The sequence below is a fragment of the Lepidochelys kempii genome, chromosome 8 (assembly GCF_965140285.1).
Source record: "Lepidochelys kempii isolate rLepKem1 chromosome 8, rLepKem1.hap1, whole genome shotgun sequence".
Classification (NCBI taxonomy): domain Eukaryota; kingdom Metazoa; phylum Chordata; order Testudines; family Cheloniidae; genus Lepidochelys; species Lepidochelys kempii.
In genome coordinates, this window is record NC_136387.1 from 974,374 (window position 1) to 994,499 (window position 20,126).

The window sequence follows — 20,126 nt, forward strand, 5'->3', positions numbered from 1 at the left end:
GTTGGCGGGGGAGGGGAGGGAGCCGGGACTCCTGGGTTCTATTCCAGACCTGCCACAGTGTGAGTTTGGGGCACGTCCCTTCCGCGCGGCGCACGCGGGGCTGAAGGAGAATTTGACCTGCCAGGGGCACTTTGAAAAGGGAGAGAAATCGGGGGCGCTGGGCGCGGGCTGGCCCCGGCAGGCACCGCCCCTGTTCCTCGTCCGGGCGGTGCCAGCTGCGGGCCCGCCCCGTGCGGGCGGGGAGCCGGGAGTCCGGGAGTCCGGGACCGGGCGCTGCGCTCCCGCCGCGCTCTCGACATGCTGCCCGCGGCCGTCAGGAAGTGGCTGCACCGCCCCAAGGTGAGACCCCAGTTCCCCCTGCCAGAGACCCCCCGTCCCACCCGCACCCGCCGGGACTCCCCTCTGCCCCCCGGGGGGGCTGCCAGAGACCCCCGTCCCACCCCCACCCGCCGGGACTCCCCTCTGCCCCCGGGGGGGCTGCCAGAGACCCCCCGTCCCACCCGCACCCGCCGGGACTCCCCTCTGCCCCCGGGGGGGCTGCCAGAGACCCCCCGTCCCACCCGCACCCGCCGGGACTCCCCTCTGCCCCCCGGGGGGGCTGCCAGAGACCCCCCGTCCCACCCGCACCCGCCGGGACTCCCCTCTGCCCCCCGGGGGGGCTGCCAGAGACCCCCCGTCCCACCCGCACCCGCCGGGACTCCCCTCTGCCCCCCGGGGGGGCTGCCAGAGACCCCCCGTCCCACCCGCACCCGCCGGGACTCCCCTCTGCCCCCCGGGGGGGCTGCCAGAGACCCCCCGTCCCACCCGCACCCGCCGGGACTCCCCTCTGCCCCCCGGGGGGGCTGCCAGAGACCCCCCGTCCCACCCCCACCCGCCGGGATTCCCCTCTGCCCCCCGGGGGGGCTGCCAGAGACCCCCCGTCCCACCCCCACCCGCCGGGATTCCCCTCTGCCCCCCGGGGGGGCTGCCAGAGACCCCCCGTCCCACCCCCACCCGCCGGGATTCCCCTCTGCCCCCCGGGGGGGCTGCCAGAGACCCCCCGTCCCACCCCCACCCGCCGGGACTCCCCTCTGCCCCCCGGGGGGGCTGCCAGAGACCCCCCGTCCCACCCCCACCCGCCGGGACTCCCCTCTGCCCCCCGGGGGGGCTGCCAGAGACCCCTGTCCCACCCCCACCCGCCGGGACTCCCCTCTGCCCTCGGGGGGGCTGCCAGAGACCCCCTGTCCCACCTGCCGGGACTCCCCTCTGCCAGAGACCCCCGTCACACCCCCTGGGAATCCCATCTGCCCCCCAGGAGGGCTGCCAGAGACCCCCTGTCCCACCCCCCAGGACTCCCATCTGCCCCCCTCGGGGTGCTGGCAGGAATCCCCTGCCCCAGTACCCTCCCCCCCATACCCCGTGCTCTTCCCAGGGATGGCAGGGAACTCATCCCTGGGTCCTGGGGGGCTGTGGGGCAGCCAAGCCAAGGATCAGATGAGGGGTGGGTTGCCCCTGTCGCTGGCAGCGATTCTCTGAGGTGGAGGGGGACGGCCTGGACTGGCAGTGCTGGCGGGGGGGCTTGGCTCTAGGGCCCTTTGCCCCAAGTTTTGCCCTGTGGCACAGTGCCCTGCCCTGGCCAGGAAGCGCTGCAGCCCCCTTGCAGGAGCCTGTCGGCACTGAGACTGGCCCCACGGCTCCCTGGTGTAAGTGCCCCGGTCTGAACCAGGCACCTAGGCTGTCCCTGCACCTGGCACTGCTGAGGAACCTGTCCGCTTGCCCTGGGTGCTGCTGTCCAGCCTCTCCCCAGACCTGGAGCTCCGGGCAGCCCCTGCCCCCTGTGCAGGCAGAGAGGGTGGAAGTGTCCCATCGACTCCTGGGGCCTGGCCCCTGTGTGTTCCCAGGGACACCCCTGGCCTGCCTAGCTCTGTACGCGCCCTGCAGCTCCTTCCCTCCGTCCAGAGAAGAGGGGCTTAGGCTGGGGGGTGGCTCAGCACAGTTCACGCTCCAGGGGCTGGACAGCGTCCATGGGGTCTGGCTGGGGTGAGAACCGGCCCACTCTTACTGCCCCTGCTGCTCTGCCAGCAGGGCTGGGCCCCGGGCCTGGGCTGGGCCAGAGCTGTGGGGAAGACGGGTACAAGAGCATGTCTCCGAGGTGACTAAGGTGGGTGGGGGAGGGCCACGGCCACAGCCTACACATGCCTGAAGGGTGTCAACAGGCAGGAGCTGTTTACCGGAGTCCCAGGCCTTCCACTCCAGCTTAAAAAAGGCCACATGTGGGCGGGGGGGTTGTCTTCCCCCATCCAGGAAGGGGAACGGGTCTGGGTGGGGCCTGGCGCTCGGGGTGCTGACACCTAGACTGGAACAGGGCCAAGCAAGGCCCAGGAGGGAAGATCCCTGTCTTGGCCCTGAGGCCCGGCTCGGGGGGTGACCCAGCGCCAGGAGCTGCGTCTCTCTCTGAGGGGGGCTGGGGAAGGAACAGGAGGGCACAGCCAACCTAGCTGAGAGCCGGGCCCTGCCACTTCAACTTTCCCTGGAGGAAAGCTACAGGGAAGGCCCAGGCTGGGATTCCCCATGGCCAGCCCCAGGTGGGCCCTGTGTGCTTACGCCAGAGAGTCCTGGGTGACTGGGAAGCAGAGGGGCTGGAGGCAGGGTGTGTCCACAGGCAGCTCGGCAGGTGGATCCAGGCCGTGCTGTGGGCTGATGTTAGACACTGCCGAGGAAAGGCAACCGACTGCTCAGCTGCAAGGTGCCCTCCTGACGGCGGGAGGGGTGGCTTCCGGGTGAAGGGAAGAGCTGCAGGTGGCTAGTGGCCACTGTCCAGGCTTCTCTCTGCTTTTCCCCATGGGGGACGGGGGCTGCATTGCTAGCAGGCTGCAGTAGGCTGTTTGCCTTCTCCAGAGCGATGCTTTGAGGCCCAGAGGGGCTCTCTTGCTGTCCCTGATCAGTCTCACCGGCCCCTCCCAGAGTGGCTCCTGTGGTCTGCGGCTCTCTCCCACACGGGGCGAAGCAGGATGGGGATGCCGCCCCTCGCCCAGCTGGCAGTGTTACAGTAGGTTTGGGGGCTTTGCAGAGGCGAGGTGGTCCCGCGCAAGAGGTGCAGGAGTGAGGGTCTTAGCGCCAGGTGACCCCATTGTGTGCACGGCCCCGGGAGCCGTGTGTGTGTGGTGGGGAAAGAGGAGCTGCAGGGCTCTGTTCTCCTGTCCACGCCGTGGTCCCTGGATACCTTGTGGGGGCGACGCATCGCCCCAGCGACAGCATGTGGACACACGCTCTGCTCCCAGCCACTCTACAAGGCTTCTGGTCCCAGGACCTTAAAGGGACAGCAGCCTGGGCTTTCCCCAAGTCTGACTGATTGCCCTGGGCCCATCTTCCGCTCTCCCGGCACCTAGCTCTACCCTTCTCCGCGTTTCATCCTCTGTACAAGGCCCAGGCTTTAAGGGACACACCCCAGGCCAGGGGCTGACTGACCACTAGCTCTCACTATTCCCGAGGGCAGTCACCCTGTCACAAAGGCTGCCTTCTCAGACTCTTGTACCTGGGTGTGACATGTGCACACACGTCCAGCCCCACCCCTACTGGGATCCAGCTTGAGCTCATTAACCCTGTTCTACACCTGGGGAAACTGAGGTAGGGACTTGCACAGTCCACAGTGGGGGCTTTGCGTGGAACCAAAATGAGAGCTCCAGGATTCCTGGATCCCAGTCCTGTGCCTGGTCCACTCACTCTAGCTGCCTCTGCACAACCCAGTTCAGCGGCTGTGTGGTTAGCTAATTGTGGAGTGGCTTGGATTGAGGAAGCGTGTGAGAGGCCGGGCGTGCTGCAGGGGTGTGTGCTGCTAACCTGCTTCATGGCTGAGTCTCTTTGGCCTCTTACCGGGTTAGGTCCTGCCCGGGGCTTGTGTGACCTCATGGCCTTAGGCGGGGCCTGCTGTGGCCCTGACTTCATTGCTGAAGAGCTCTGCACGGCTGTGGCTGTTCACAAGCATGTGCACTGGCTGGGCGCTTGCCGTGGCCTGAGGGACAGACCTCCTCGCTACGGTTTATAGGTGAGCTTCAACTGAGCCTGCAGCCCTCCTGCTGTCAGTCCTGCCCCAAACCCCGCTGCAGCACCCCCTGCTGGTCATGGGTGGCCCTGAAAAAATTCCACTGCTGGGCTCGGGGTGGGGGGGGGGATGGACGGACGGACAGATCAGTGTTCCTGGGAGCGTCAGCGACAGTTGGGATCTGTTGTGCTGCCCTCAGGGCAGGGGCTCCTGGCTCCTCTGGCAGCAGGAGAGCTGCAGGAATTCTCCAGGCGTGTCCCAACCCCTTCCCCCTCTGGAGGATTCGCTGGTTCTGGCTGGCACCCATGCTGGGAACCCTGCTGTCCGGCCTGCTGTGGCCAGGAGTGGCTTGGAGAACTGGTGTATTCTGCTCTCCTGGGCCCACAGACCTTGGAGGAAGTCCTCCTTTTCTTTTTGCGAATACAGACTAACACGGCTGTTACTCTGAAACCTGGAGGAAGGCCGACAGCCCCAAGAGCCCTAGGGGGCTGTTTGTCACGGCCTGGGACATGTTCACCCCAGGGCCAGATAGGGGCTAGGGGCTGCTCTGAACTCAGCCTCCTGCTGATGGAACAGCCGCGGCCTGCAGCTTTGCACTCAGCTCTGCTGGCCCGAGGCTGCCTAGAGATGATCTTGGCATCACAGGTTTCCTTGGGAGCAGCCTGGGGATCCCGACCGAGGACAGTAGCTGGATGCTCCTGGCCAGGCCATCGGCAATAATGGGGCCACTTGGCAGTCCATGTTGCACCAGACGTATCTAGCTCTTCGGACAGGGTATTGGGAGCCAGGACTCCTGGGTTCTGTCCCCAGCTCTGGAGGAACGTGGATGAGTTGCTGCCCCGTGTCTCTGGCTGGCGCACTGAGCGAAGGGCCGGGAGCGCCTTTTGACAAGCGGGTTCTGTGGCGTGAGGGTGCTCTCGCCATCCCCATCCCCATGCCATGACCTAGCCCCCCAGTAACAGGGAGGGAAATGAGGGGCCAAAGGACACGGTGCCCCTTGGGAATTTCGGGCTTGAGGCCCATGGCTGGTTCATGCTGCCACTGATGCTGCTGTCTGGCCTGAGGAGAGCCAAGCTCGCCCCATGCCCCCAGCTCTGAATCGCCTCTGGTGCTTACATGCTTGGCTGCAGTGCCCAGAGTACCGCTCCCCCCGGACCCACACGGCCTGTCCCTGAAGCTCTTCCTGCCCATGGGGGGCCCGGGGAACAGGACACAGTGCTGGCCCCTCGCGCGATGGGTTGGGAGGAGGCAGGTGCTGTCCGTCCTTCCTGCCTGTGCCCCTCCTCTGCTCACTGCGCTGCCCCAGACCCGCTCTGGCCACGTGGTGCATGTCGTACTGGCTCCATGTGAGCTCTTGGGGCCGAATATGAGCAAGCAGGACAGGGCTCTGGAGCTGGGCCTGTCCCCTTCCCCCTGTCACGGGGTCCCCGGGCGATGCTCTGGAACTGCTTCCCATGAAGCCAGGCTGGACTCTGGGGAAGTCTCCTCTCTGTGAGCAGCCTGTCTGCAGGACACACGGCTCACCCGGCTTCCACCTTCCTGGGCCTGACCTCGGAGCATTCAGCCTCCTCTGCCCCTCTGTGCGCTTCCCACAGCGAGTCCGCCCAGGTGGGGTCCTGGGGGAGCCAGAGGGTCCTGCCCCCCAACTCCACAGTCAGACGGGACTCCCAGCCAGCCAGTAAAACAGAAGGTTTATTAGACGACAGGAACATGGTCTAACACAGAGCTTGTAGGTGCAGAGAACAGGACCCATCAGCCGGGTCCATTTTGGGGGGGCGTGAGCCAGACAACCCCGTCTGCCCTTCACTCCTCGTCCCCAGCCAGCCCCAAACTGAAACTCTCTCCTGCTGCTCCTCCTCTGGGCTTTGTCCCTTTCCCAGGCCAGGAGGTCACCGGATTCCTTTGTTCTCCAACCCTTTAGCTCTCACCTTGGAGGGGGGAAGGGCCCAGGCCATCAGTGGCCAGGAAACAGGGTGTCGGCCGTTCTCTGTGTCCAGACCCCTGCACACACCTGCCCTCTAGGGCTCTGCAAGGATCATACACCCTTACCCCACCCCCTAGAGACTTAAGAACTGCCTAGGGGAAACTGAGGCACCCCCACACTATTCAGAGGAAACACTAAGAACAGTCCCACTTCGTCACACCCCCTCCAGCAGTCAGGGCTCCCTGCAGTGCCTCCTGCTGGGGGAGGCTGGAGCCACAGCGCTCTGGTCCTTGGGGTGCCACAGTGACTGACCGAGGCTCCCCTTCTCCCTATGTCTCTCGCCAGCGATCCGACCCCAGGCTGCTGTCCCAGTTCTTCTACGCCGACGAGAGGGTGACCCGCGTGGTGATGGAAATAAATGGCCTGGACGTGGAGACAGACCCTCAGCAATACTTGGTGCTGCTAAACCAGCTGCACCTCAGCCAGGTACCCTGTGAACCAGGGCCCTGCCCCCCACATGAGGCCCAAGGCGTGTGCGCGTGCCCTGCCCTCAGCTGGAGTAGCGGGCTGTGCTGCTGTCCAGGGTGGGAGCGCAGCGAGGGCGGAGGGAGGGCTGGGACTTCAGGGCTGGGGCCCTGGCCCTGGTGGAGGAGCTGGGAGAGATGGTGCATGCTCTGTCCCGCCCTGCATGGCTTGGCAGGGACCCGCCAGCGACCAGCATCCCTCGTGTGTGGGACAGCAATCTCAACAGACGCCTCCTGCTCCCCTGCCCAGGCTCACCTGCTGACCCTCATCGAGCAGCTCATGAACGAGTGCATCCCCAAGGAGAGGCACTGCCGTGACTACCTTGCCAAGTTCCCGGAGGAGCTGCTGGTGGACAATCTGGGGAACCACGTGCTGTTTGCGGCTGAGGTCAGCCTGCGGTGATTCCTGGGGAGCAGTCCGGGAGCTCCCCTACCCCAGTCCTTCTAGGAAATGCACTTCCTGGAGCTGTCTGGAGCCTCAGAACCCCCTTTTGGGGGGCGCAGGAAGGGTGCCAGGATCCTTTGTACGGTCTCCCTCATGCTAGACTGGATTGCACCCAAGAGAGCCAGGGGCTAAAAACACCTGCTCTCCCCAGATACCTTGAGGGGAGGTGCCATGCAAGTGCCCCCCCCACGCCCAACTGTCCAGCCCTGGGCTCCACCCAAGCAGACCACGTGCTCTGCCCAACTCCGAGGAGGCTGCCTGGCCCCTGGGCCTGTGCTGAGCCCACGACTCCTGTCACGTGCTCTCGGGGTGGTGGGATTCGGCTAGGTGGGCAGGGGAGGGGCTGCGCTGGGCTGGCTCCGTGAGCGGCTCGTGTGGTCTCCACAGTGTCTGGTGGCGGGCACCGTCCTGGAGCTGGAGGAAGCAGACGGGCTGCAGCTGCGTCCCCTGGCCAAGAACCTGGTGTGCAGCTTGCAGCTGGTGCGGAAAGTGCTGCGGGAGCAGAGCCTGAGCCAGGCCAGCCCCTGCTCGGAGCCCATGCGTATGGCGCTGATCCGGTTTGACACGCTCTTCGCTGAATTTGAACTCCGGTACGTGCCAGGCACAGAACTCAGCTTGGCTACAGAGGCCAGGTGCAAGCACTGGGGCAGGGCAGGCCAGCAGCCTCCGCCACCGCCCCGGCCATTCCTCAGCAGCCCAGAGAGCGCCAGGCTGGGCGTGGTGGGTGCAGAATGCCGGTAGCTGCTTGTCCTTCGTAGTGCGGGGGCTGTGACAAAGGGCATCCTCCGGGACAAGCCACTCTGGAGGGAGTCAAACAGGGCTAGATCTGCTGTCAGGAGCCCCCTGGGCACAATCTGGGCCCCTCGCTCCAGGCCAGAGTGTTCCAGGACACCCCGCTGGGTGCCCTGGGAAGCAGGACAGGGCTGGGATTCATGGCTGGCCTGTCTCTTGTAGCTACGTGTCCTTGCTGGTCACGGTGAAGTCCCCGGAGGAGCTCTACAAGCAGCAGGAGATCGTGGTGCTCTTCTGTGAGACAGTGGAGAGGTGAGGGGCTGCGCGGCTGGCAGGGCACCCTGAGGGGAGAGGCCCTGGGCAAGAATTGCTAATTCCGCCCCCGCTCCTACTTTGGGGTGTAATTCCCCTGCAGCTTATGCAGGGGCTGCTGGATTCACCGGTGGTGAATGGGAGCTGAATGCCAGTCGATACAGGAGTGGGGACACCCCAGCTCCCCACTCCTTGGTGGGCGGGGAGCTCTCGCCTGCACCGCTCCATGAGCCAGCTGGGTGCTGAGCAGCTGGAGCGTCCCCCTGGCCGTTCCTGGAAGCAGGGTGCTTGGACTGCCACAATGTGGGGCAGAGACTGTCCCCAGCCCCCGGCTGCTGCCTTGGGGTCACGCTCACAGAGCGTTCCTGGGGCGCCCCCAGCAAGCCTGCTGGGGAACCAAAGGGCATCAGGTTCACTGGGTCCCCCAGCCCGCCTGCCAGGCCTGGCTTAAAGCAACAGCTGCTGCTCTTTGGCACGAAGCCCGTGGTCCCAGCCTGTCTCAAGCCCCCTGCCTCTGCCCTCCCTGAGCAGAGCCCTGAAACTCGGCTACCTGAGCCAGGACATGATTGACGGGTGCGAGCCGCTGCTGATGTTCACCATCCCCCGCCTGGCCATCATCAGGTGAGTGGGCAGCTCCATGCTGGGGGGCTGAGGCTGCACAAGCCAGGGTGGTGTGGAGCCAGGCATCCCCCCACGCACTGGGCTTCCGGAGCTGTGGCCCAGGACTTCCCCAGGGTGGGGCAGTGGTTGCCCGACTCCAAGCTGCCCCATCTCTTCTCCTCTGCCCTGGGCTGGCTCCCGCTCTCCCCCCCCGCTGGGCGCCAGGCAGTGCAGCTGCCCCGGGACAGGGCACTTCCTCGCCCTGCTGCTGCAGAAGGGTCACTGGCCTGCGGGCGCCTGAGCTGAGCCCCTCTCCCCGTGAGCTCAGCTGCCCCGGGTGTGTCCCTAGGGGACCTGGAACCACTTCCCGACCACAGGGCCTGCACCACCCCTTGCCCCTTCCAGCCACTCGCTGAGCCTTTGGCTGCGCCCCGGCCTGGGCACTGGCCAGCGGCTGGTGGGAGGCTGGTGTCCTCCGGTTTGGAGCCCCAGACCGAGAGCCAGGGTTTGCTTTGAGACAGGGCTGGGAGGGGGCAGCCCAGGGCAGAGCTGACGGGGCTGCTCCCTCTCCTTGCATGCAGTGGGCTCCTCATCTATCCCGAGGGGCCCCTGGGCCTGGAGCGGAGGCCCGAGGAGACGTCCAGGCTCTTCAGCCCCTTTCGCAGCGTGCTGAAAAACATCAGGTAGGTGCACTGGGCCGTGGGGGGCAGCCATGGGGCAGGGGAGGGGGAGCGCCCGGGGGAGGGAGAGGGCTGGGCAGTGGGGCGGGGGAAGGGGAGCGCAGTGGGGAGGGGGAAGGGCAGCGCTGTGGGGTGGGGGGGGCTGGGCAGTGGGGAGCAGGGTGGGGAGGGCTGGGCAGTGGGGAGGGGGAAGGGGAGCGCTGTGGGGCGGGGGGGCTGGGCAGTGGGGAGGGGGAAGGGCAGCGCTGTGGGGCGGGGGGGGCTGGGCAGTGGGGAGCAGGGCGGGGGGGCTGGGCAGTGGGGAGGGGGAAGGGGAGCGCTGTGGGGCGGGGGGGCTGGGCAGTGGGGAGCAGGGTGGGGAGGGGGAAGGGGAGCGCTGTGGGGTGGGGGGGCTGGGTAATGGGGAGCACAGGGGCTCCAGTGGGGTTAATAAAGCCGGGGTGCGGTGCCCTTTGGCAGCACGACCCCTGGCCCGGCACAGACTGCCTCGCCAGTGCGCTCCTGGCGCTGGTGCCTGGGAGGGGCCCAGCTCAAGCTGTGGTGGGGCCCCAGGTGCCCGGTGGCATGGAGCTGCCCTCGCTCCCCTCCCGCCCGGCCCCCCAGCTGTGGGAGGGCAGAGGGAGGCCCAGCCTGGGAAGGTCTCATGCCCGTCTCCGGCAGGGACCTGCTGCGGGTGCTCTCGGAGGAGGAGCTCGCCCTGCTGGAGAAGACCCTGTGTGCTGCCGAATCGGAGGGTCCTTGCAGCGCAGCCGGTCCTGAGCCCAGGGGCGAAGCGGCTCCGGATACTCGTCGCCCTGCCCCCTGGTGCTCCCCGCAGCCCGCCCCCAACTGCTCTCTGCACCCCCCAGCTGCTGCGGGAGCCCAGCGCACGGTGGCCTGCAGCCACGGAACAGCTGGAGCCCCAGGGGCTGCGAGTGGAGCCCCACAAAAGGGCAAGGAGGAGGCAAAGGAGCCAGTGCCCCCTGGCTCGGACCCTCTCCCCGAAAGGCCCCTGAGCGTGAGGACTAGTGATGTGGATGCGGCCTGCACAGGGTCAGCCTCGCCGGGCCTGTGGCCACCTGCTCAGGCTGGGCGCCAGGGGGTTCCTGGCAGAGCTGGCAATGCCAGCAGGGACATGCGGCTGCAGACGCATGCAGCCATGCCAGAGGGAGCAGGGCACGCTGACAGCATGGGGCCTCCCTGGGACAGAGGCCAGCAGCCCTGGGCATGCTCCACAGACCGTGGCCAGCTGGCACTAGTGGCTTCTAGGCCACAGGAGCCGACTCTGACAGGAGGATGCATGGAGGCCTGTGCCTGCCTGCAGAACGGGTGGGCGAGGCCTCTCCCCCCGCTCCTGCCTGGCAACAGCGGCGGGTAAGTGGTGATGAATGATCGGGCTCTGGAGCAGATACCCATGCCAGGGGCCCCAGCGAGCAGTTCCCTGGGGCAAACCAGTGCCTCCTCCAGGCCAAGCCTCGTAGCCCATGTGGCTACGAGTCACCTGAGGCAACCAAACCCAGTTCTGGTGTCTGAACTAGGGGCCAGTGCCGGTGGCAGGGGGTGAAGAAGGCAGGGAAGGCCCTGCTGTCGGATCAGATGGGGGCTTGATTGGGGGGGCAGGGAAGGGGGACCAACCTGTGCCCTCTTGTGTAACTGGCTCCTCTCTTCTGAGCAGGCCCCTGGGGCAACAGCCAGGCAGTGCCCGGGGCAGAGTGCTCCCCGGGGCTGTTCTGCCCGGCGCACGCTCAGAGCTCCGCTCCCGTTACAGCAGCACCCAGGACATGATCCACACGCTCTTCGTCTGCATCTCTGGTATGTGCTCTGCGCAGCGGGCTGGGAGAGAACTCTGGCCTCCTGCGCTGTCCCGCGCTGCAGTGGGGGAGCCGGGACCAGGGCACGGGGCTGTCCTGGGCTCGCTGCGGGCAGTGGGGTGCCCTGTGAGGGGAGCGTGAGCCAGGCGCACAGAAACCTGCTTCTAGTCAGCTCTTGCCATGGGGCAGCAATGGCTCTTGCCAGCAGGTGTGACTGCAGGGGGTGCGTCCTCCAGGCGCTTCCCCACAGCGGGCAGCGGGGAGCGGCTCATCAGAGGGCACTGTCCTGCCACCCGCTGGGACCCCGCAAGGGGACAGAGGGAGCCGCAGCAGCGTGGAGCTAGCTGGGCCCATAGGACCTGGAGCGGTTCTGGAACAGGGCAGGGGGAGCATGCACACATGCTCCCAGCCGCTGGGCACAAGCGGACACGGCAGGCCGAGTGCCAGCCCCAGCCTGGTGCCTGTGCCCAGGCTGCCCAGCCCAGGACAGAGCCCGAGGGTAACGCTGCCCAAAACAGCGGCTCCGCCTATCTGCACAAGAGAGCCGTGGAGGCTACATGTCCCACCCGGCACTGCCTGCCAACGCTTGGCTTAAGCCTGAGCTTTGCTGCGGGATCTGCAGTCTCTGCAGGCTGCATCCTCGGCCAGAGCCCCGAGGGGGGGTCTGCGGGCCTGGAGGAGCCGAGCTCTGCGAGCACCTCGCGTACGTCCCTATAAAGTCCATTGTCGTCTGGGGACGCTGGTGTCTCCGTAGGCCACCCCATGCTGAGCGTGGGGCTAACCCCCCCCCAAACTGCCTGCAGACACAGCGGTGGCCAGCCCCAGACCGAGTCATTAGTGCGGAGTCCTTTGGCGCTGTCTGAATCTCACCCTGTGGGCCAAGCCACCAGCACTCCGGCAGAGCCCCTCTCTGGGGCAGCTGCAGGCCCCCGGGCCCTGACGCTGCTGCTCTCTCTCGGGCAGGGGTGGCAGACCAGCTGCAGACCAACTTCGCCAGCGACCTGCGGAGCATCCTGAAGACGGTGTTCCACATCGTGATGTCCCAGCCCGAGGCTCCGGTGGGGACAGATACCGGCCGTGAGTGATGCTCCTGCTCCGTCAGCTGCAGTCTCTCGGGAGGGGGTGGCTGTGGGGCTGGCCCAGAAGATGCTCCTCCCATCGGTCTTGTCTGTCACTCGCTGGTTAGTGGCAATGCCAAGCAGGGAGCCCCTTGCATGATGCTGGCTCCCAAATCTGCCCTGGGGAGGGTCCAGGGCTGGGGAGGCGCGATGGCCAAGCACACGGCTCAGGCAGCACCCCAGACAAAGTACACCCCACACTGTGGTACGGGGACTGCCCTGATGGGGCCGAGCAATTGCCCTGGAGCATGCGGCTGGCCTCTAAAGCTGCGGGACTGTCTGGGAGCCGATGTGCAGCACCAGCCCCACGCTGCGGGCTACAAACAGCATCGCCTTGTGCTGTGGGGCCCCAGCCCTCTGCCCACGGGGCGTGCGCCTGCTGGCACGCTGCTGGGTCGCGAAGCAGGGAGCTGAGCAGCAGAAACCAGCCCCTCCCTGCTGCGAACAGCTCCTGTGTGCATGGTGCTGACGCTTCCCCTTGCACCCCAGAGGAGGAAGAAGCGGGAGAAGCTTCCCCCTTGGCAGACTGTGCTCTGTGCTCCAGCCACAGGGAGGGGAACAGGACCGGGCACGGAGACGGTAAGGGGGGTAGAGTGTGACTGGGGTCCCTGCTGGCCCCTAATTGTTGACTAAATAAACTCTTCCTTGGTCCCTGCTGTCAGCACCCTGGCACCACACGAGGTCTGATCCCACCCCGGCCTCCTGTTCCAGACAGTTCCAGTTTCCATGAGCAGCTCTTGGGTTGCTGGATCAGGGCACAGGGGCCCACTGTGATCACCAAGTCGGCCCTCCTGTGTGAGACAGGGCAGAGGCCCCCGCAGCAATTCCTGGCTGCCTAGAGCGGCTGGTAGGAGAACAGCTGGGCTGGGTTTACATATTCCAGTGAGGAGAGAGCCACCCCGGCCCTCGGTAGTAGCTGTGCCAGTGGCTAGTTACCTGCGGGTCCCCGAGTGCTCCCCCTCCCACTGCTCCCTCATCCCCCCGCAGACTGACCTCACTTGCACCCTGCAGAACCGGCCCAAGCCCGTTCCTGTCAGGGGACACGGCCCTTAACGCCCCCTCAACGTAGCACCCACCAGGCTCCAGCATCTGCTTGCCACCCCCCCCAGGCTCCCCTCCTGCACCTCTGCCCCCACGGCTACCCCAGCCCTTCCCCGAGTGCACCTGCTCTTCCCAGCCAGACCCCAGGTTCTGTTAAGGTCACCTCAGACAGGTCCACCCCCTCCCCTGGCAAACCCCTTCTCCTGCCCCCCAGGGACCCACCTTGGTCTCTTCTCCTTGAGCTTTTATTGCGCCCAGGTGCTGCCCCGCCCTCCTAATTGGCCAAGCCGAGAGCACCTGTTCCAGCCCGGGGCCAGCCCCTGGGATGCCCTCACTGTGAAAGGTATCGAACCCTTGGAGCAGGCCCTTCCTCTCCAGCATGCTCCCCTCCCAGCTCTGGGCAGGCCCAGCTGTGCCCGGCCACCCCCTCACTTGAGGATTGGTGCAAAGTGAGGCTCCGGCCCCTGGGCTCGCACAAGATCCGGATCTCTGGCTGCCTTTCCCCCGTGACTAGCGGCAGGCTGGCCCAGTCGTTAGGGGCTCAGGTCCCCGTGTGACGGTGGGCAAGTGGCTGAGTCCTGTGCAGGAGGAGCAAGCCAGCCGGGGAGGCGTTCCAGTGGTGGGGACTGTCGGTGCCTGGCTGGCCGTGTCTGCGTGAGCTGCTCTGCCCGCCCCTTGCTGCTGGCACGCGGCAGGATCTGGTTTCTTCATGCGCCTCCTCGGGGCCCGGCTCGTCTCACCAGCTGCCCTCCTCCTGTCCCTCCGCAGGCATCTCCAGGCTGCCGCCCTGGGTGCCGGACGGCACCTGCAGCCGGTGCCCGGCGTGTCAGGCCCCCTTCTCCGTGGTCCGCCGGCGTCACCACTGCCGCAGCTGCGGGAAGGTAGGGAGCCGGGCTCGGGCAGGGGGCTCCCACCCTGCCGGCTGCGCTGGGGGCTCCTGCCAGCGGACGCCTGTGGGGTGGCGAGGAGGGGCAAACGAAGCCCCGTTGGCAGCGGGGCTGCTCCTGGGCAGCCCAGACTGGCTCCTCCCCAGCCTCTGAGTGGGCGGTGGGGCCCACGGGGGGAGGGCTGCGTGGACTGGCGGATGCAGGAACAGGCAAGTGCTCACGGCTGCTGCCCTTGGGCGCGCTGGGTGCCCCTGCCTCGGGTGGCCCTGCAGCGGGCCGGAGCTGGATTCCCGCGCGGCGCCCCTCACTCATGGCTCAGTTTCTTTCCCTGGCAGATCTTCTGCTCTCGCTGCTCCCAGCACACGGCGCCGCTCCCTCACTACGGCCTCCTGAAGCCAGTGCGTGTCTGCACTCACTGCTACACCATGCACCTCCCCGCCAGGCCCCCGACCCCCAGCCGCCCCTGAGCCGCTCTCGGCTGCGTGCGTTGGCGGCCCCAGTGGCGTGGATCATCGCACACCCTTTACCTCGGAAAGCTACCAAAGACTGCTCAGGGCTTCTGGCAGCCTGCACCACCTACGGAGCGGGCCGGGACACTGCGCAGACCTGGTGGGGAGCTCCCGGAAGGGCTCTCACTACTTCTTGCAATGGGGTTTTTATCTTTAAGTCAAGGACTCCCTGTCTGAGCTGGAGGGTGGGCTGTGGAGACAGCAGATCCCCACGTGCACCCTCCCTGGATCTGAGCCAGCCAGCTGCACTCCAGCTGCCATCTCGGTAGGAAAGGGAGGGCCCACAGGGATGGTGCCTGGACTTGTGGGCACTGCACTCCAGCCACTCCTGCTCACTCTGACCACAGCAGATCCCCCTGGCAACAGAACCGGCTCCACGGTGACCCAGCCGGACTCGCCTGACGTGCTCCTCCCTGTTCCTAGTTCGAGGCGTTGGGACAGGCAGGGTCTGCTTCCTGAAGTGACTGCAGAGAACGCAGCCTGGTGCTGGCCACCTGGCCATGAGCTGGGCCCAGTGCCCCAGCCTCTTGTGCCACTCTCCCAAACGAAGCCAGGTGGGTTCAGGAGCTCAGTTCGTGTCCCAAGGAAGCTCTGAGGCCAGGGGTCTGGGCCTGCACGGCAGGGTACTAAGTGCTGGCTCTGGTGACAGTGGCAAGCCTCCCCTGCAGCACCAAGGCACGGTGGGGGGCCTAGGAACAGGGGGAGGACTCCTCCTCTCTTCTCTCCATCCCCGCCTGCCCCATGCTGTGGGCAAGGTGCATTGTCCTACTCACTGAACAGCTCAGATCAGCCACTGGGACTGGTGCCAGAAGCCAGCCCACCCTTGCACACTGTTGAAAGCAGGGCTGGGAAAACCTCAGTGTTGTATCTCGAGGGCTGCCCAGCCTTGCCGGGGGCAAGAGGGGCTCTGGGTGCTGCAGGGTCTGGCATGAGCAGTGACTAAACCCGGAGCCCCTAGACTCTACCCAGCCGAGGCAGCAACTAACAGGCACAGAGCAGATTGGAATGCAGGCAGCTGCCCCTGTGGAGTGCAGAGGAAGCGGCTGCCGCGGGAGACTCCGCATCCCAGTGAGCATAGGGGTCCGGCTGGCCCAATGGGGTGGTCCTGCCCACTGGCATCGGTCAGTGTGGGCTGCACCTTGACTCTGGGGGCGGGGGGGGGGGCTGCAGGTGGTTCCTGAGCTGTTCCTTGTCCCCTGCCACTGTGTGTGTGTGGGGAGAGTTTCTCTTCCTCTTTCCAACCAGGGTCTCAAAGCGCTCACACTTTCCTCTCCCAAGCCCCGTGGTGGGATAGGTACCTCTGTCCTTGCATGGTTCTGCTCCCGAGCGGGCTGGAGGGGAGGATCGTGGCTCTGAGCTCCTGGCTGGGTTAGGGAAGCTGCAGCTGTTCTAGGCCCAGGCTGTAGCCTGCACCTGGGTAGGGTTGGTGGAAAGCTCTGCCAGGAAGAACAAGCCCTAGGCTGGATGAAGGCTAGTGCCCTGTGGAAGAGTGGCCACAGCCACGGCTGGGCACCCGCATGTGGCTGGCACGGTGCAGCAGGCCCTTTCTCAGGCAAGCTCCCATTCAGTCCCACACCTGCCAGCGTAGAGCCTAGCAAACGAAACGCCAACCAACAGCTCTCTTTGGCCCTGTCTGCAGCTTCACAGAGTCCCCCGCTCCTGGTGCTCGCTGCTGGGCTGGCCTGTGACCCTGACCACGAGGGGCAACCAAGCTTTCACTAAAAGAGTGCATCCAAGCACCCAGCTAGGCTGGAACGTAGGACAACGATTCTGTGTGTAACGCGCATACTTAAGAAGCAATGGCAAAAGTTATGTTTTGTTTCAGTGGCTCTTGTCCCTTTAAAGATGGGCAGGTGGCGGGAGCAGGTTACCTGCATCCATGAATGGCACAGGTTGTGCACAAGCAAAATGAAGTTTGGTTTTCAAATAATGCAGTAAACCAGGAACATTAGCTGCAGCTGGAGTAAGCCCTGAACCGTGGAGTCAGGTGACTGTGGGAGAACGGGGGACATTATTACAACTTGTTTTCAGGATCCAAGTTTGCAGCCCAGAGAAAGGGGGGTGGTGGCTGAATGCAGCTCTCCTCTGTTCCCCGGGGGGCAGGCAGCACAGCCGTGCAGAGGGGGCCGTGGCTGGCTGTGGGAGGAAGCCAGGCACAGGCAAGCCCAGAAAACATCCCTTATGCCGCATGCTTGTAGGGCAGGGACTTGGCCCTGCGGGATGACTTTACAAATGGGGGCCAGGTGTGGGTCTGGCCCAGGAATGCAGGACCCTTGAGCTGTATGGTCCTGCTCAGTGCGGGTGATGGCAGCCTGGCTCCAAACTCAGGTGGTCACCAGTTGTCTGGATTTCGAATAGGAAGACTAGTTACCCCAGACTGGGGGAGGCACCACGTCCGGTAACCCTTGCCAGCTGTGGGCCTAGGCTGGGTGGGCTTTCCCCCCCACCCCTAATGTCTGCAAACACCGAGCAGGGCTTGCTCCACTCAGCCTGGGCGGGGGAGGGACGAGGGGCTCTGTCCTGCCCATGCTGTGGCCTGTCTCCTGGTGCCCGCAGGCACGTCCTTCTGCCCCTGCTGCTGTATGCCAGCGAGTGCCTGGGGGTGGGGTGGGGGCCAGGCCAGGGGACAATGGGGATGGGCAGGGAGAGCTGCCACCTGGCCAGGTTTTGGCTTCTATGCCCAGGTGCCATTTAGGGTGGCCAGGGGCCCAGTTTCTGGCCATCAACCTGCACCAACCCCTGCTCAGCCTGGGCGTCTCCTACCTGCAGTTGCCAGGTGGGCTCCTTGAGGGATCCAGCGAGAGAGGGAGCGGGGGGGGGGCAGGACCTTGGTGGGAAAGGGTGGGGCCTCAGGGGTCCAGTTATTGGTAAGGCCACAGCGGGCCCGGCCTGTGGGGTTTGCGCAGCAGGTGCCGGCTGGGCTGGGCTGGCCTGGCCCGGCCCAGGCTTGGCTCTGGGTTCTCCCACGCTTCGGCCAGGCGTCGGTTAGGAGGGGCAAGTGGCTGCCCCATGCCGCCCGCTGGAGCTAGGGGTGCCAGGGGCCCTGCTCTGCCTGGCTGGGGGATAGCCCTGAGCTTGCATCGCCTGCACAGAGCAGCAGGATCCAGTGAACGGAGGGCTCCCGTTACACCCCCCTCAGCCGCCTGTGCTGGCCCCGCTGCAGAGTGGGGTGAGCCCTCGGGGAGCCGGGCTTCTCCCTGCCCAGCGCGTGGGGGCAGAGCCCGCTGAGCAGCACTGATGAGCTGTGAAGCCCAGGAGGGCTCTGGTCCAGAAGGCTCTTGCACCTGGCCCGTCCGCTCCCAGCAGCCCAGCCTGGTGCCTCGATGCTGGAGGACAAGGTACAGAGGGTGTGGAGGTTGGACAGGCTGAGGTGTGAGCAGCTGCTCTCTGCTCCTAGCAGCCAGGGAATCAGGGCCAAGGCCGTGGACTCTTCCAGGCTCTCTCACAAGCAGCGACCAAAGTCAATGCCCCAGAACCCCAGGGCTGGGCTGGGCCCTCCCCTTGCTGCAGCTGCGCTGGTAACACCACTCAGCAATGGCTGCTGGTGCATCCTCTGCCCCGCACCCTGAGCCAGGGCAGAGAGGCCCCTGTCCTGCTCCCCCAGGGAGGCTTCTTTACTCCTCACCCCAGAATCCCACAGCGGCTTCCATGCATCTGCAGCTGTAGGGGGCTGTGAATGGGCCCTCTTGTGGCTTGGCCAGCTGGGCCCGGCCATCTCCGGCAGCTCCAGCTCGGGCTGCCTTTTCCCGCCCCGAGGCCGAGACGCATGTGGAAGGACTGGCATGAGGTGGCAGTGATGGGGAAGGACTGGCCAGTTTCAGCACCGGCAGGGAACGCAGCTGCTCCAGCAAATCTTGGTTATGCCAGATGGTGCCCTGAGCGAGGGCTCCCCACACAGGCCTCTCTGGGCAGGTCCTGCAGGAGCACACCACACCGACTCCCAAGGGCTCTCGTCCCAGGATTGTTTCTTCTGCAGAGCCTGCCGCAGCAGAGTATGCCCCCCTCGCTACAGCTGCAGAGCCTCCTGCAGGAAAGGCCCCTGCCCTCCCACCCCCTTGGGCCACAGCTCCTGCAGGGAGGGCTCTGCAAGGGGTGTGCAGAGTCTGGCAGTCATCTTTCCAGACAAACCCCCAGGCTGAGGCCTCCCTGGGGTGCAGCCTGGCAGCACCTGGCCAGCTTCGAGGGGGCCTAAACTCACTGGCTGGCACGGGGAGGGAGCTGCCTGGCCTGGTTTCCAATAGCTAAAGTGGCTGGAGCTGCCAGGATGGGGCCAGGATGGGAGAGGGGACAGTCACCCTCTGTGAGTGGGAGCAGCCTGCTGCTGTGGGGGCATGCAGAGTTGTGCCAGGGCGCCTTGCTCTGCTGCTGGGGCAATAAATACTGCACTCAGGGGAGGAGGAGACAACCCAGCTCTCCCTCGGAACAGAGAGAAGCCTTCATTGTAAGTAGGGAAGCAAGCGTGCTGCTTGCCTTCCAGTGGGGAATGGGGCTCCCCCTGCTTTGCAGACAGCTCTGGTAGGGGCCTGCCCATCACAGGTGCTGCAAGGGAGCATCTGCCATGGGAGTTTCTGCAACTCTAGAGAGCCTGCGCCTCAGCAAAGCAGCAGCCCCAGGAAGCTGCTGTGGGTCCCAGCTGGCCAGAGCTCCAGTCAGGACCACAGGGTTGTCCCTCAGTGCTCTGCTGGTCTGGCAGGGTCAGTGGGGATAGGGGCCAGACACCCCCATTCCAAGGCCACGACTGGAACCTGTGCAGAGCACCGCCAGCCTGTCATTGTCCAGCCCAGCCCCTGGTGGAAGTAGATTCTTTAATGATAGTTACACCTTAGTAAGGATCTCGCTGCAGCTGATTGTCAGACTTGTACAGTTTCAATTAAAAAATATAAACTCTAGAGAGGCTCCTGTCCGCTGTGAGGTGCGGGACGGAGCTATCCAGTGCTATTCTGCACTTGTGCCAGCAGCAAAGGGGGCTGGCTTCTCACACATACTGCTGCTTCTTCTTGGTGGCAGCCTTGCTGGCCAGGTCCTTGGCTTTCTCTGTGGCTGCTAAGGCTGTCTCCTTGGCCTTCTCAGTGGCCTCCTTCGCCGTCTCCACCAACGTCTTGGAGGGAGCTTCTCCTACAAGGAGCAAGTGTAACCCAGCTGCGTAGCCCAGCAGGGCTCCTCCCCTGCACTCCCCATAGCCCAGGATCTCAGAGGGCTGCAGCCCTGATAGAAAGGTTCCTCTTGCTCTTGGGTAACAGGCTGATACAAGCAGTTCACAGCCTCTTTGGGGCTGGAGCCAGTGTCCTGGCACAACAGGGTGTGCGCCAGTTCCTTTATTGGCTTCAATAGCATCTGCTTAGAGCATGCCCTGTGTAGCCTCAGGGTTTGCAGCAGGGAGGAGACCTGGCGGCACAGGCCAGGTGCCTCATTAGGCTGCGGATGGCAGGCTGCCTCCCAGTGGGTTAGTGGGTGCAGCGCACGCCTACTTGACACTGCTGGAACCTCTCACCCACCTCCTGAGCACAGGGAGCCCTTTTAACCACCACTCTGAGATAGCGCGT

General features: G+C 65.4%; 1 protein-coding gene across 2 annotated transcripts; it reads left to right on the forward strand.

Moving 5' to 3' along the window:
- Nucleotides 1-246: 246 nt before the first annotated feature.
- On the forward strand, nucleotides 247-17,397 carry LOC144930776 (lateral signaling target protein 2 homolog). Of its 2 annotated transcripts, XM_078853959.1 has the most exons (13): nucleotides 247-339; nucleotides 6,291-6,431; nucleotides 6,720-6,857; nucleotides 7,302-7,504; nucleotides 7,869-7,958; nucleotides 8,490-8,579; nucleotides 9,140-9,241; nucleotides 9,899-10,591; nucleotides 10,893-11,029; nucleotides 11,992-12,105; nucleotides 12,636-12,725; nucleotides 13,956-14,068; nucleotides 14,410-17,397. In XM_078853959.1, the coding sequence occupies exons 1-13, from the start codon at nucleotides 298-300 to the stop codon at nucleotides 14,539-14,541; spliced, it is 2,085 nt and encodes a 694-aa protein (XP_078710085.1). In that variant the 5' UTR covers nucleotides 247-297; the 3' UTR covers nucleotides 14,542-17,397. The 2 variants fall into 2 exon arrangements, with proteins under 2 accessions (XP_078710085.1, XP_078710084.1); XM_078853958.1 differs by having other exon boundaries at nucleotides 13,956-14,497.
- The last annotated feature ends 2,729 nt before the right edge of the window (nucleotides 17,398-20,126 follow it).

Bases quoted from the DNA above. Each gene is read 5' to 3' on its own strand.
- LOC144930776 (XM_078853958.1), top strand. From the start codon at position 298: ATGCTGCCCGCGGCCGTCAGGAAGTGGCTGCACCGCCCCAAG. The intron at 6,432-6,719 runs GTACCCTGTGAA...TCCCCTGCCCAG, and splicing joins ACCAGCTGCACCTCAGCCAG to GCTCACCTGCTGACCCTCAT. The intron at 8,580-9,139 runs GTGAGTGGGCAG...CCTTGCATGCAG, and splicing joins CCCCGCCTGGCCATCATCAG to TGGGCTCCTCATCTATCCCG.